The 16,938-nt window shown below is 38.4% G+C and overlaps 1 protein-coding gene across 3 annotated transcripts in view; it reads right to left on the bottom strand.

The window, feature by feature from the left end:
* Nucleotides 1–10,409: 10,409 nt before the first annotated feature.
* LOC109477840 (serine/arginine repetitive matrix protein 1-like) overlaps nt 10,410–16,938 on the bottom strand; it is a 60,804-nt gene continuing 54,275 nt past the window's right edge. For all 3 annotated transcript variants that reach the window (XM_019779301.1, XM_019779440.1, XM_019779382.1), the window contains exon 18: nt 10,410–11,132. In XM_019779301.1, coding sequence (XP_019634860.1) covers nt 11,107–11,132 — 26 coding nt within the window. In that variant the 3' untranslated portion in view covers nt 10,410–11,106. The remainder of the gene's footprint in view (nt 11,133–16,938) is intronic.

The raw sequence follows: 16,938 nt of genomic DNA, 5'->3' as shown, positions 1-16,938 counted from the left end.
TTTACTATATATATATATATATATATATATATATATATATAAGTATAGGGCACTATAAATTCATTTTCTTGTAGGCAGAACGGTTTTTCTTGTTACAAGAACAGTGAGCTCTTAGTTAAAGAAAGTTTTCTTGTGTTCAGAATGGTTTTATTGCTACAAGAACAGATAGTTCTTAGTTCAAAAATATTTTTTGTGGGTAGTTTTTTTCTTGCTACAAGAACAGTTATTAGCTCTCTAGTTTAAGAAATATTTTCTTGTGGTCATAATGGGTTTCTTACTACAAAACACCCCTTAGCTTTTATTCTCTTATGCTAAAGAAGCTAGACATTCTTTGCATAAGAATAATATTTTGGGTATTGGTTCATTAGCTGTAAAAAAATTCTTAGAATAAAAACAATGTATGCAAGTCAAGATGATATTTCTGTGATGATAACAATTGACGGAAGCGTGGAATCGTGGAAATATTGTTATGTAATATTATGCGGTGCCCAGGCCATCCTCATACAAGGGGGCCTGCATGCCTTTTTTCGTAAGGCGTAATCGGGCATTTTTTTGTCTTCGTAATCCGTGAACAGCCTCCCCCAAAATCAACGTAATTCGTAATTGCACATTAGCCACAAATCGTAGAGTCGTAATCAGCTCTGAGACTCATCAGCTCTGAAACGTCATTCGTAATCGGCGGCGAAAATTTTGCGTAATCACTATGCCACCCCCTGCCCCATGCAGGCCCTCACACATGTGTCTGTGTATTTACTGTGTGGTGACAGGGTAGGGGGTTCAATGCATGAGGGGCGAAATGTGGTCCCAGAAATGTAACTTTGTAAACTGTCTTGACATTGCCTGGAATATATCATGCACGCTATATCCTCTCCATTCCTCCGCTATTACGTGAAGGAGCGGAGGAACGCAACAGAGGAACGGAAATAGCGTTCACAGATGAAATTCAGGGAAGACATGAAGATGGCGTATACAGTTTGTTTCTTTACGCTATTTACCTTTTGGCGGACCGAAAGCAATGCTGTGTGTGTAAAACTTTACACCCTCGTAAATCTTTATTATTGTAAGGCATTTAAGTTATAGTTGATAGCTGGCTTACATCATTCTTATGTCGCTTTGATTTCCTTTAAGCCGATAGTCACACATTGACTGACAGTTCAAATTTATGAGACAACGCGTACATACGTACGCAAGCTTGTGGGACCTATAGAGTAATTTTAAATGTTTTATGACAAAAAAAGTAATTATAAAGGTGATCTACTTACATGTGCATCCATGCCCCACAACTGGAACACGGACTTCTTCTGCACTTCCCGCAGGGGTACGTTGCCTGGCGGTGGGACATGTTGGTACATCCACAAAGATAGGTTCACGATGGGTAAAAATGTGTCACATCCATTTTGAAGATATCCAAACCTGTTATCATTTCATCGTTGTGGCTAATAAATGAAAACAAACTTTGAAGGCTGTAACAGGACAGACGTATCAAGGCTATAGTCTGTCACTGTTTGACGCAATGTTCACTGATATATGCCATATATAGACTGTTTACCGTTAATGTTTTGACGTTTTTTTCCCGCGCGTTGGACACCTCCCTAGCAACAGTAACTAACAACACTAACGTTACCGTTAATGTGTTGACGTTTTTTTTCCCGCGCGTTGGACACCTCCCTAGCAACAGTAACTAACAACATTGGAACCACAACACTGCCCCTTCCGTATTGCTTTTATTGTTGTACAACAAAGTTGTTGCGTACTCGGACGTAGTTAAAGAAAAAATATATATCGTAATAGGGCCGTAATAGGGTCAGGTAGATTAAACAACACCGTTTCACACATAATGTATCGGGCTGTCCAGGTGCCGAACCGTCCAGGCGGCTGGGTGCCGAACTATCCTGGGCCAGGTGCCGAACTGTCCTGGGCAAGGTACCGAGCTATTATGGGCCAGGTGCCGAACCGTCCTAGTAGGTGCCGAAGTGTCCAGGTGCCGAAGTGTCCAGGTGCCGAAATGTCCTGATACCGTTCTATACGTCTCTATGTACTGACACAAATTTACAATACCAGCTTTGTATCCCTGTGGTTAGTGGCATTTTTATTTTTGGCCGGAATTTTTTTATTCGCCTGCGCGCACTAGTTTGGAGGTCTTCAGAGGATGTCATCCATAATATTTTAAAAGTCGGTGTGGCCTAAGGCGGACAAAAAGACATTACATTTTAGAAACATCATATTTTAGATTTCAATTGAAGAGTTCTATGCAAAAGCCCGCAACGCTTGTACGAGAAAAATCAATGATTTGAGTTGAGAGAGGTTCGTTGTACCATCATTTTCTGCTCAGTGATTTTATCCGATTCTTCATCCCGAAATAGATTTTCAGGACACGAACCGAACTGGCCTGCGGTGCAGTGAATGGAAGAGAAGATAGATTCAGGGAAAACTTGGTGATGTCTTTTGAATCTGATCTCTCGAATGCCTGTAGTTACCATCGCCAAGAAGGTTATGTTTTCGTAGGCGTCCGTGTGTGTGTTTGTCTTTGTGTTTGTCTGTGTGTGTGTGTGTGTCTGTAAACACGATAACTTAAGAAGGCTTAAATAGATTGACTTGATATTTGGTAGATGGGTAGGTCTTGATGAGACCTCAAGATGGTTAGATTTTGAGCCCCCTAGCGGCTTCCTATGGTACTGCAGCTGAACTTCCGGTTTTGATATCTCCTCATCTGGACAAGCTAGTTACGAAATATGGATGGTAGGTAGCTCTTGTGCCGGGGAAGACTTGTGGTATTTGAAAGTTCTGTGAAGGTGAACATCATTAAACATAATGTAATCAAATAAGTACAATATTTGCATAATTGATGAAGAAATGCTAGAATTGCATTGTTTGTTAATATAAGATATTCTTTTGGTTAAGAATTTGATAAACTGGTATAATTCATGAAAATGAGGATCCTATTTGTTAAATCAGGGGGGGGGGAAATCTATAGTTTCTCAGTCATAAAGATTAACATCATTTGGCGAAGGTATGAGATCGGGGAACTCTAGTTTCTTGCTTTCAAAGGTCGGCCGAGGACACCATCTGTATTCTTCTCACGAACGCTGCTTTATTCCAGATGTGTTTCTCTTCCCGTAGTGATTTCCTTCTTTCCTGAAAAGATTTCTCTTATTTGACAGATTTTGGTTCCCGTGGTAAGCTAATTTTCTCTCAAGACATATCTCTCAGAAAGACGTCTTCTTTCCCCTCAGTGTTTTCCCAGGAAGACTTATTTTCCGAGAAAAACACATCCTTTTACGTAATTAGGGAAGAAGATAGAGTTGTGGGACTATGGAATAGTAAATTATCACTTAAGGAAACGATAGATCATGACTTACATGTAATAAGAGAGTGTTGGTAATATATCAGGTCGGCAAGATCCGGTAGTCGGCATTTTATTCATCGGTTAGATGATCAGTTCATTTGGCGGGGACCCATTCATCTTTGAAGCTTTCCACGTACTGAGATATTGACAATTATTGTATTTATTGTACCCTAAAAGCCTAGAAAAAAACATCTATTTATTATTCTTACTGAAACACAATAAAATATATATGGAGACACGAGGGAAACTCTGTCCTACTACTTGCAACATAATGTAATCCAACACGACAGGGTGTCTGCTACAGCACCAGTTACCACGGTGACAGACGTCTGGTCCAGGTTATTGACCTTTTATTTTTCGTTTGGAGAACAAGAAGAGGAGGAAAACGGATCAAAAACAAAATGTTGCCTTCTGCGAAGGTAAAGATAATTATAATTCTGCTGTTGTACAGGCAGATATTGTGTAAAATGGAAGAAAGAATTGTGCAGTCTACTACGGAACAGTTAGGCCACAGAAATTAAATTTTATGGATGACATCCTCCACAGACTCCAAATCTAATGCGAGCGGGCGAAAAAAACAAGGCGGGCCGAAAAAAACAAGGTTCCTACATTTTAAAATTTTGACGCAATCATTGTACAAATGGTTTTGATTCAGTGGGCCTGGGAACATCACATATCACTGAATCAAAGTAAGAAACAAGACATTAAATCAGAGCCTTGTCTCCTCTCTTCATAGTTATCTGCCATCCACCTTCCGGCATGGCAAGACATCTTTGCCCATTTTCGACATGGTGAACACTGTCAGAAGCCAACAAGATTTCTTGTTGGTTTTTTTCTCCAAAATCAGGCGGAAATTAATGTGCGCGCTGATGTCATCCATAAAAATTACCTGCTGTGGCCTTATGCTTGCTACACGTGAGTTTCTTATTGGACCAGGAGATGGCCTTACGATTAACCTGGCTTCTAAGCAGCTGAGCACGAAAGAATCAATACTGTCTTGTCTCTTCCGTAATGAAGACACTACATCTTGCCAGACTTTGAAGAATTGTAACGCCTTAGGACATGGCAACAGGTTCCAATCTAATTCAAGGAATTGCATGACAAGTTCAATTTTGAAAGACATAAAAGTCGCTGATACTGCACGATCAATCATCCAATGATATGATTTGATAGATAATGGGAAGAGATTACCAATCTTTTCCCCTACGGGGTACAGAATTTAAGTTTAAATTTGTTTCAGGTTTACTCCGAATTCGTCTGTCACAATCTATCCTGCATGACAGTTGTTCTGGGAGTAGCCTGGTAGGCAGACCATCGGGAGCTCGCCAGTATCGCTACGGCGTTGGGAGTGTTGCACGCCCGCCCATGCACATAAGCGGGCGTGCAACACGAAAAAAAGATTCTGGTTCTGAATCAACTTAAAAATGCTAATATTTTGCCCCAAACAGTTGAGGAAAGTCCTTTCCTTGGTAGTTGTTACAGTTTTTCCATCTATCAATGCAATGGTTTGATTCAAAGTTCTCATAGTTTAGATATTAACCCAGTCTTTTACATGTACAAATGTACATGTATGTTGACTTCATGGCTCCTATCGAAGCATTTGGGGGCTATAGTAGTATGTCTAGATCTGTGTTGTTGTTTTTTCGCCGTCGCTTCATATTTTTTTCAGAAAAAATTCAAGAACCAACGAATTAAATTGATGTGGCCTAACGAAGCCATCTTCACCACATCAGGACATTGCAATAATCAACAGAGACGGGGGGCACCACAAACTTTCTGCTACTTGTATTGTCGTGTGTTTTATCTTCAGTACATAACGTGACGTCACAATAGCGATGGATGGCTTGGTACTTGACAAATACTGGAGTTGAGCAGTAGAAAATTTGAGTTCAATTTTTGTTGGAAATTACGTTCAACCCCGTTTCAAGATGACATGTACCAACACAAATCAAAATTCAAGCTAAGGCCACACCAATTTAATTTGTTGTTTTTCGAATTTTTCAGCAAATATATGAAGCGACAGGGCGAAATAAAAATAAAACAGGGCATGGCACTCCATGATAGCCGGAAATGTTACAATATGAGCCATGAAGTGAACATATCACGCTGGTTTATTATTAAAACAATAGATTAATTTTTGAACTTTTAATGAAACAAAATTGCATTGTTACATTGAAAAACTTTAAGAACTGGGAAGAAAAGGACTTTCTTCAACCATTGGGGCCAAAATATGTCTTTACTTGAGCACTTTACAGTTAATTTAGAACATTTTTTTTTTGTAAATCAGAAAAAAATGGACAGGGCAATCCGAGAAGCAACAAATTAAATTGCCGTGGCCTAAAATTCAACTTGGTTTTAACAAAATGCAATACACGAGGCAAGAAACACACAAGTCAAGTTTTTTTAATGATTTTACTGACACAATCTCGACACAATCACATGATCTTTGTTACTTTTTTCCAACACACAGAACTTGTTATACCATATTCTGTTGTACCATATCTTCGTGATAACCTTAGGACTTATTACACCAAACAACTAATACCCAATATACAATGTTCACAAAATTATTAACAAACATTGCAAAATATATTCTAGCTATTACATATAAGCACAGCCTCTTTAATTTTATGAAAGGAAATATCCAATCACTTCCATGGCTTGAATCTGTCATAATTTCCACTAAAATGATAACAAAAAAAGATGAAAGTTTCTTCGCATATGTACAATCAAACAATTTTGTAACAATACAACATCACCAAAGACTATCATTAGTTTCCACACAAAAAGCTGTTTATACTGTTTTTCTATAATTGCTTTTTGCTATTACAATTATTTATATTTTCTACTTCTGCAGTAAGATTAATAAGGTACATCTGTGCCACTCAATTCCTTGGTTTTGGGACTGGCTGTGCTAAATTTTGTTTTGCATTTTATTACAATTTTGTTGATATGAATTGTTGCATTCATATTGCAACCAAGGAAAAAATTACCAATGGTTATAAAATTCTCACTTCTACTATAGTGATATATGATAAATTCAAAATTGTCTGTGTAACTGCAACAGAGTTTCATAAGCATATTTTTTTAGCTGATTTTTCATAACAATTTTGGTGCATGTAACTGTTAGTAATAATTTTACGTCAGTGATTTGAGTGGAAGTTAGTTTTTTATTTGTCAAATCAAATTGATCCAACTTTGGTGTGAAAAAAATCCGTAAAACAAAAATTTCATTAACATAATGGGAACCACATGTCCTTGTTTCATCAACATAATCAAAAGACAGCTTTGTAATCAATCAGAGAAACTCTAGTGTTAGTGCTCTGTCCCCTATATAATGGTACGGTCCAATAACCGACCACTTTTTAGGTTATGGCCTGATAAACAATGGGAAATGGAGCCTTCTGATTGGTCATTCTGGTAAATTCATTAATTTTTGCAGGGTCTAAATTTTGTGGTAGATCTATATATATGGAAGGGGGAGGAGGTTTTTTGTGGTGTTTTAAGAGATGCATTTTCACAGTGCCATGAATTTGTGGTGGAAAGCTGGGTCAATCAAAAATAAAAACTGCAAACATTTCAAAATTTAACTGACTTCATCAGTGCAGTCCACTTTCTGGGTGTGACCTTCAAAATTTTTACATGACAGAAATGGTGGAGGTTTGAAAAACAATGAGGGGAAAATCAGTTAAATGGTGAGAAGAGAATTTTCTGATAGATTGGATGAAAATAGAGTTAAGAAATATTGGGAATGCATGATTTTTTTTTACTAAAAAAACTCAAACTTTGAATTACAGTAAAGTTTCCAAAACATTCAAGTCAAGCTACAAGTTTCACAAAGTGAACACTCCTTTTTTCGATGTTACAATCAAAGCGATGACTTTGACACAAGATTATCAAGTTGATGGCATGCAATGAATAAGCTGGTTCACGGTTTAAACTGCACATGCACACTCACAGCATGATGCAATGTTGAAGGTTCCTGGGACATTATAAACAAAACATGTCTGGACATGAAGCATGGTCAGTAAGGGTACCATTTAAATATCACGAACATGCAAATGAGGTGATTTCCTAATGCAGATCACATGGTCTAGACAAGAACTGTTTATAAGCCTTCACCTTTGACCTCACACATGCACAGTTGGAACAGTGAAACAGCTTATCAAGCTCAACTGTTAGAATAATATTGCCCTGCATATATACATGAACACTTACAAAATGGAAGCCATGTTTCTGTAGAGAATTTGCCTGTTATAATGGTTCTCGCAGATGGCACTGAATACAGATACTGGAAGATGTAAGAGTCATGTCAAAAGTTTGGCTCCACACACATACTGGTTCATGTTATCTTGGCTGAAATGTTAGTTGTACATACGACAGACTATTGTATTCCCCAACATATGGCTGTAAGGTTAAGCCTCGGTCACAACCCGCCGTACGTGCTTCTGCGTGCTGTGACTACGTGCAAAAACGTGGGAAAACGTAGGGCATCCGTGCGTGGTGAGTACCCCCTCCATACGGAATCCTAAGGATTTGGGAGCACGCAGACACGCCGTAGAACTTAAAGTGCATGTAAAACTTTTCCTGCATGCGGTCTGCGGATTCACCATCTGTGTGACTACGGGCGACGCGCGTGCCCCGTACGTACCATACGTAAGATGCACGTGTGAGTACGGCCTACTTACGGTAAAGTTGCTATCGCAGAGAGATCGTACATTGTAAGCACGTACAACTCACCACTTGCGCAACGAACGATGGCCAGACGTGGCGTGCAGACCACACTCTTACAAATGAGAAACCGTGCAAGTGACGTGCGTCGACGCCACTCCTTCCCCATGTTTTCAGAAAAACATAGCAAACGTGGCCTCCCAATAAAACGTACGGGCAAAAAGCATGCACAGCGGGTTGTGACTGAGGCTTTACTTGTCTAAGGACTGTTACTTGTCTAAGCACTGTTACAATGGATCAAAATGCAACATTTGACACTGACAACACTACAGAGATTTTTAGCCAACCTCTACAATCATAAAGTTTCCTCAGTCTGAAATCTACCGCTCGTCAAAATCATTTCTATAAATAAACATCTTTCTTGAATCTTCTTTACTGATGCAACCACGCACATGAAATGTTAGCTATCTTCTATTTTGCATTTCTCGATATCTTTCATCTCTATCCATTCGTAATCCACCGAACACTCTATCTACAAGTGTTTTCTTGTATCTGTAATCCTATGTACAGATATTACTAAGTATACACTCTTGCTATTTCTCCTACATTCTTTGATTTCTTAATAAGTCATAACAAACACCATGTTTCCATTGTTGTCCTTACTGGCTGCCTACTACCAACATTTTTGCAGTAAGCATATTTTCGTTTACCCTGATTAAATCATTACATCACGAGTCATGTCTGCTACAAAAAAAGCACCTGTCAATCATTCACCACAGAACTGTCAATCATCGTTATCAAGCTTGCCTAATGCAACACCATTGGTTGATTAAACAACCTTGTCATTGGCTTACAAGACAATTCTATTTTGCAGTGTACAAAAAGTGACAGAAAATAATCATACCGGCAAATAGAATAGCTTTTTTCAGCAAACATTGAATGCAACATTCTAGATAGCTTTCTAGCAAAAACACAAAATACTATAGCCTTCAAAGTAGACTCTACAATCAGACCTTTTGAGGGCTTATAATATGCTTTTTTAATGGCTATACTACAAGTTCTTGCCATTGGTACTTGGTAAGCCAAAAAAGTTTGCAAAATCTGCAAGTGAGCTTAAAACACTATTAATAGACTGTGCAGTCAATGACATACAATGTAGTTCATGCTACATGTATTTTACAAAGAAGCAGTTGGCAACAGCACCAAATAAATTTCAAACACCCAATTGACTCAAATGTTACTGTCTGACAATTAGTACTTAAGTTATAAATCTCTCACATGATTGACAGAATATACATATTATCCTATAATCAGTTAAATGTACTTCAAGCTGGACTATGTTTTTCTTTTCTACTACGTGGACTAATTTTTCATGTAGCACAACAAAATTTAAATCACCATCAGCAACAACAATGACTGTCTAGGAAAAGTCAGTTTTCCGTGCAACAATGTACAATGTAGACCAGAAGCATTCAAAATACAAGAGACATGTTCCCCTTTTAATAGCCTGTCTACTTAAACTAATGTCATCAATCAAAAGTGACTTTGAACGACCACTTTTGAATTTGTTATTAAATGTTTTTTAACTGGACATTTTGCAACCAACCACAAGAAAGGTACATTTTGTACCATATGGGATATTTTGTCGACATTTTACATGATTGTATTAAATTCAAATTCAATAGAGCAGGTCTATTCCATATGCCTGTATCCAATACTGGTAATGTTACGTTGAGGTTAATCTTGATAGTATTTTGGTGATATTAATGTATTAATATCGAAATTGTCATGATAAATTACCTTTGCAGAGGAGACACTCACAATACACTTAGATGACATTGAAATTGTCAGAAGGCAAAAATCTGGACAGACTAAAAATTAAACTCAAGCAACGTTCAAAATTCTGCCATTATAAACTCAGTCTATATATAGGAACTGAACTAGGAAGGATTGTGTGTTATGTGGCCATGTATGAAGACATTTGGTGATAGTAACAATTATTAGGGAATACTTTTTTGAACCAGGTTGCCCAGTGGGGAACCTATGGCAAAAATTAGGTTGCCCATCAGAATTTTAGGTTGCCCCACCTATAAGTTACTACTTTCCTCAAATTAAGTAAATTAAATGTTACATACATAAGCCTTTGACAATATTTCAAACAGCCTTTAGTTAACTGATTAGTATCAGTTATAGCCATTAATACCTAAAATTAGAAAGCATCTGACGGATACAGTGGTGCAAAAAAAAATTCAGGTAGCACACTGGGCTACCTAGGTTCAAAAATAGGTTGCCCCAAGTAAATTTGGTTGCCTGGGGCAACTGGGCAACCAGGTATTTTGCACGCTGAGAATACCTCAGGAGCAGAGCCTAACATAAATTTTTTCTTTGTATTTTTTCTCTTCATCAACTTATACAAATTGTCAGTAATGGCTGTTCTTCATTGTATGTTCACGATACATTTTTATTTTCATGTACGCACAGTTCCCAACAGTTATCCTTCCTGTTCTGTACCTAAGTTTTAACCTTCACACTGCTGTGTTCTCTAACCACTGTGTTGTACTGTTGTTTGAACACACCACAGCAACAAGACAGTTAAAGAATTCTGCAAAGTTTGCAGTATACAAGCTTTTCATATGATGTCACTAACACACCATAATGTTGGATTACAGTGTACACATCTTTGAACATGCTGAAATCCACTTATACTAGCCAACATGGTTGACAGAGGATTTGAATTATACTTCACAATTGTTGAAAAACCTCTATATTAGGACATAGATATACTGTTTTACTTCTTTTGTGTAGCTAGTACCCAATGGATTAAATACCTCCCATTAAAAGCTTTTTATTAGTAACTAGTACGTTGTGCATGTCAAATATAGGTATTCAAAAGTTTGAAAACGGCTTTTGAGAGATGATTTGGTGACATACGTACAACAAACATGTACGCAGCGTACGTATCTTGCCAAGCTGTTATACTTAAGTACCTTGACACGTATATGGCTTGTATGAAAGAACTGTTACGTCCATATATGGGAATGTTGCAGGTCGGTGGCTGATCACAGGGCAGACGTGGTCTCTCACCGGTGTTAGCTGAGGTTCTCTGCCAGCGCAGCTGCAAAATAATAATAAATAATAAATGGTTTATTGGCCAAACATCACCCGTGCAATCGCAGCCTTATAGTGCTGAATTGATGCAGGGTTTACAATCAGATGATACAAATGGTAATAATACACATAATAATACACATGATACATATTTGTTCCACATTTTGTGGAACTGCCGCAAGGGTCTGTGCGGCTGCCATTCGGCGCCACAACGTGACCTCAATACGACTTTCCCCAACCGAAGTTAGGTACCCATTCACACCTGGGTGGAGTGAGGAAAGTCGTGTAAAGTGCCTTTCCCAAGGGCACAACGTTGTAAGCAGTACGTGATTCAATCTGTTTCTACCTCTACTACGTGTATTAAAAACTTCAAAAGAGCCCTCCAAGAAAAAAGGATTCCTAAACAATGTGGAAAACTCCCTGTCCTTGGTGCTGAACTGACTAGCAGTTATGGGCATTCTTAGAATTAACTTGTCCCAGTACTGTACAAATTCAGCTGCCCTGATATGGAAAATGTTGCCTTAGATCTTTCTCAGTGGTTGATTCCAGATTCCATCACAGTCTTGAAAATTCTATGATATCAAAATCACACTGCTCATACGCTGTCCTGTAGATTCACTATATATGGAAACACCTCTGTATTCCTACTACTGTTAAAATTTGAACACATAAAAATGCACATTAACAGTGAAATGAATTTCAGTGAGGTCTATGTAGAAATTACTGAACCACCTCAAAAATTTCCACCGGCAGATTGACGGTACTTCCTATAGCTACATTCCTACCATTATGATAATAAAATTACAATGTACATAGCTAAGAATATCTACATGTACATATTGTTGAAAAAGCACTGATGAAATCAACAACAGATCACACAACTGACCTCATGGTAACTAAAAGGAGTTGCCATTGATTAAACAGTGCTACAATAAAACCACACTCATAAATAATAACATCTCTTTTCATCCATATTATTAAGTTATCAGTTATATAACACTTTGTTATTACATTTAATGTCCTCTAGATTTCCCCAAGCTGCCCAGTTTTATTGCATTTCAAATCATTTCAACTGAAAATTCCTTCCTGGGAAGTCATCAATGTGCAAGCACGTTTTGGAATGACCCTACCCAAGACAGGGTCATTGCACTGTTTGGAACAGTGCATCTTAATATGAACTTTTGACATTTGTGAAAGAATTTGCAACTTGAGTGCCTTAAAACAAGAAATTGGAGGTTTCAAACTACTGCGAAGTGTTTGGGTTTTTGTGAATATAATTTTGGAACAGCTACTGTATGGTATGATCATGGGGAAATACATGTAAATGTGTACTAGCTGATTGAATTACATCAAAGTCTCTGATGAAATGTATCACTCAGTAGGATCATTGTATGTAATTTACTTCGGAATCCATAATTTTATTACACCAATTGGTTTATGTTCCGTACCATGGTAACAAAGTAAACATTCATGGTGACCTCATACCATACCGGGTCACAACCCTGTCAATCAACTGAAACCAAATCTCCACCCACCCACAATCCTTGCTGCTCTGGACAAGACACATACAAACTAGCGAACCATCGCCACCCAAAATAATACTTCCTTCCCGTGAAGCACATTGTAACAAATTATGTATCTTCATGTACAGTATCTCAGAGGAAGCCCTATGACTATACATGGTGGCCTGCAAGTGGGGTCCCGACAACGCTCTACGCTGAATTCAGAAACTTCTCGATTACGCTTTACGATAAATTCCAAGTGGCCACAACGCATTACGTAGAATTAAAACGGCGAATACGCTGCACGCAAAATGTGCCAATTACACTCTACATTGAATTAAAGCGGTCCATCTACGCTCTACATAGAATTAAAATGGCCTACGTAGAATTAAAATGGCTGATTACGCCCTATGGTAAAGGGCTTGCGGGCCCCCATACATTGTATACAATGGTGTAAGTTCATTCACATTTCCTTATATGCCCTTTGGTTGCCCTTTACAGGCAGGTTCTACAACTGTACAATAATCTTTGTAACATTTTTATTTCTTCAACCTCAAACTACCTGGTCTCATAAGGCTCCATAAAAAGACATTACAGAGAAAGAGTCAAGAGATCAAGGTCATAAACAGATCTACACACACTTTTAAAAGGTTTAAAGCATAATTTTACTACTTTTTGGAGTACAATTATATTTCAAAGGCTTTCATGTACACTTAGGACATAGTGACTATTTAGCCATCAAGCAAGGAGGATGATGGATAATTATAGCTTACAAAGAGGTAGAAAATTTTATGTGACAATTTTGGGAAGTCTCAGGAGTACCCTATTACTCAGAGAAGGAGTAAGGGGGCTGCTTGAAATGTTTTCAAATCCTGGATTACGATTATTTCATCCTTTTCTACATTGTAGTTCCATGAAGTGGTCCTGATAGGCAGAGATTGGGCCATATGCAGTACAAAATAAAGCTTGGTTGTGTTAGACAAGTGTCCACTGTGTTAGACAAGTTCCCTTTCATGCTCACATGCACAAATGTATTTGATTGCCAAAATAATGCAGGACGTACATGTAGGGACCATACTTGGGGACTGGGAGTACCAGTATTCTGTGTAAGAAGCAACCGGAGGAGTAAACAGGGTTTTCTCAGTGAACTCTGATAGACTGAGAAAATCTTTGTGTGTGCAAAATCCTGAGACTGTGAATTAATTATTTTGTAAATAACCACAAACTTCAAACACTGCAAAAAACACCTTTTCCCTCTTACCAGAAAAATATAATCACCTCAAAACTAAATGAGTATCAATCTCAGAGGGCCACTTCTATATGAATCTTACTTCAGTCCTGGCAAGACACCTAATAATTCTGAAATAAACTCTGAAAAAAAACAAACCAAAGCAATTGTTCATTCAGTAATAAGAATGCACAATAATTACTGCGTATAACTTGCAATTTTCATATGTCAAAAGGCATTAGCTGAAAGCATGAAATTACCTCTCAGAAGCCACTAAGTCTGGTGGGTAATTGGAACTACATGTAGCTCGATGATATGCAAGTTGCCAAATCAGCCTATATAGTGACGGACTGAAAGTCCATACCAAGCCACAATGCATTACACTGTATATAGGGGTGATCTGGTTTAATCCAGACTGAGTCTTCTCTGGTTTAGTCTACTTTTGTCCAATTATATTACTGCTAGGATGTGAATCCTACTACTGTAGCTACTGTATATATTGTGCTATCAAATTTTTACCTGGATTTATGGAGGTAACGTTACTGTTTTTAATATATCTGTTTGTGTGTATTTCCATACTTCCTTCCACATGTTTCAATTAGCACTTTAAGCAGGAAGTTAGGTCAAAGGTCCTAGAATGGAACCAGAGAAGGTTATCACACTTCCTGTCTTCAATTTCCTGCCGTATGCATGCCTCAGGTGCCTTACAGGAGCCAGTGAGAAAATACATAGAGCGAGAAAAACAAGGAATGAACGAATTTCAAAACTCTTCAAATATTTCGTGAAGGTATGAGATAATTGAATTCTGGATCTTTCAGGTCACTGCACTCAACAGCCACCACTCCAACAGAGCTTAGGCCACACCAATTTAATTTGTTGTTTCTCTGATTTTTTCAGAAAAAATATCAGGGACAGGGCAAAATGAAAAAAATAAAAGACAGGCCAAGGCACCCCATGATAGCCGGAAATGTTACAATATGAGCCATGAAGTGAACATACCAGGCTGGTTTATAATTAAAACAATAGATGTTGAACATTTCATGAAACAAAATTGCACTGTTACATTGAAAAACTTTAACAACTAGGAAGAAAAGGAAGAAAAGGACTTTCTTCAACTGTTGGGGCCAAAATATGTCTTTCATTGAGCATTTTGCAGTTGATTTAGAAAAAAAAAATTTTTTTGGCATATATATGCATATCAGAAAAAAATGGGCAGGGCAAATCCGAGAAACAACAAATTCAATTGGTGTGGCCTTAACTTCAAGCAGCACATTGATGTTCAACCAAAGCCAACATCTTCAATCTGAATATATAATCATTTAAAACAAGTTGAGTCTTAAAAAAGACTCTGGCGACGGTTTTTTTCTGTAATATGTTGGTTGGTGGCCCCGATTTTATTTGTGCATCTCCCGTCAACGTACCAGCCCACCCCCGGTAAATATCGTACAATCCCTGGTGTCGGTCAGTGACCTAAATTAAAACACAGCATGTCTCTCCTATACCTTATGACCGTGCCTCTGGACCAAGAGGTTGGGAGTTCGAATCCCGACCAAACATACACAATGTCGCATACAATGTACCTTGCTAACTATATTCAACATGCATTCAATTTAGCTTGATAAACAACGGATGTATTTTGAGTTTGAGTATTGCATGCGGCTTCTTTCCACCATCATCAACCTCGGCTGACGTGTGCGGGACGGTACTCGTGTTAGACCTGTAACAGTTTAAACAAACCATATTACTTTATTGCCATGTATTGGCTGGCGTAAATTAGCAGGTGCTCAGATAAAGTGCGCCTCACCTCATGCGATAAAACCTGAAAATTTTGGAAGTCCATTCTTACCGACATACTCATACACCAAGTTCTGTTTCCAACAGCCCTCTAAAAATGTTAGGTTTTTTTTGTTCCGTGTATACCAAATTGTCAGGGGCTATTTGTCAGTCTATTTGTCAAACCCTGTCAAGCTGGGCAGAAGGTACCTCCCTAAAGGTGGGGCTTACGGTACAATATTCTTAACTACTCACATTTACAACATATGGCAGTTCTAAAGATTCTACGCATATCTAGCTTTTGCACACTTAAGCGTGTCCATAATGGAAAATGGTTGGTAAAGATGGTCCGATACGCCACCCTTGGCTGTCTTATACCACCCTGGGATCTGCTTGGAGATTAGTCAGTTGGTGCCTATATAATACAGAGTTCTTCACTAGTTTAGTACGAATGAAATTCCTTTGGCTTCTGGGGCGGATCCTAGGTGGCCAATCCGGACCGTGTGTGAAGGCGGGGCTACAGATAACGAGGCAGACAATAAAAGATCATTGCCAAGGCCACGACTGAATGATTATTATTGCATGTTGTGGAGCTAGAAATCTCCATTACAATAATAGGAAAAACAGATTATTATTTTATAAACGCGTGCCTGTACATAGTGGAATTTACAGGATGCATGGAGGAGGTGTGAGGCTGTATACATGTCAGCCCTTCTTCCCCGGCAATATGATGATATACTTAGTTACTTTACTTTACTTTGGTCAAATTCCCGCTCGAACCAAACAAAAAACACTTTCCACTTCACTCTATATTCCTCCATCAGAGACTGTAATTTACGTCTGATGTGAGGTTGTCAATTTAGTTACTCCTAGGACTTCTTTGACCTATCCTGGGTTCCCAAAGAAAGTATAATTTCTCTCTATGTGATCTGTCCATGGTGGGGGATGGCAGATGGCAATAATTAATCACGCCGGACACCTGGATGGGTGGTGTATATTACTCTGAGGTAATAGATACCCCCAGTTAAAGTTACTGTTATTCTAAGATAGGCCAATAGGTTGGAATCTAGGAAACAGGATACTACTGTCCATGGTGGGGGATGGCAGATGGCAATAATTAATCACGCCGGACACCTGGATGGGTGGTGTATATTACTCTGAGGTAATAGATACCCCCAGTTAAAGTTACTGTTATTCTAAGATAGGCCAATAGGATGGAATCTAGGAAACAGGATACTGCTATAGGGGGCGGAGCTTCCATCCTTTTACTTACTTTCTCACAAAAGTCTAAACCAGTCAGGCTGTAGCTG

This window comes from Branchiostoma belcheri, unplaced genomic scaffold (assembly GCF_001625305.1).
Source record: "Branchiostoma belcheri isolate BF01 breed outbred unplaced genomic scaffold, Haploidv18h27 scaffold1, whole genome shotgun sequence".
Classification (NCBI taxonomy): Eukaryota; Metazoa; Chordata; class Leptocardii; order Amphioxiformes; family Branchiostomatidae; genus Branchiostoma; species Branchiostoma belcheri.
Note: the sequence above shows the minus strand (reverse complement) of the source record. Positions and strands in the feature narration are given on the sequence as shown.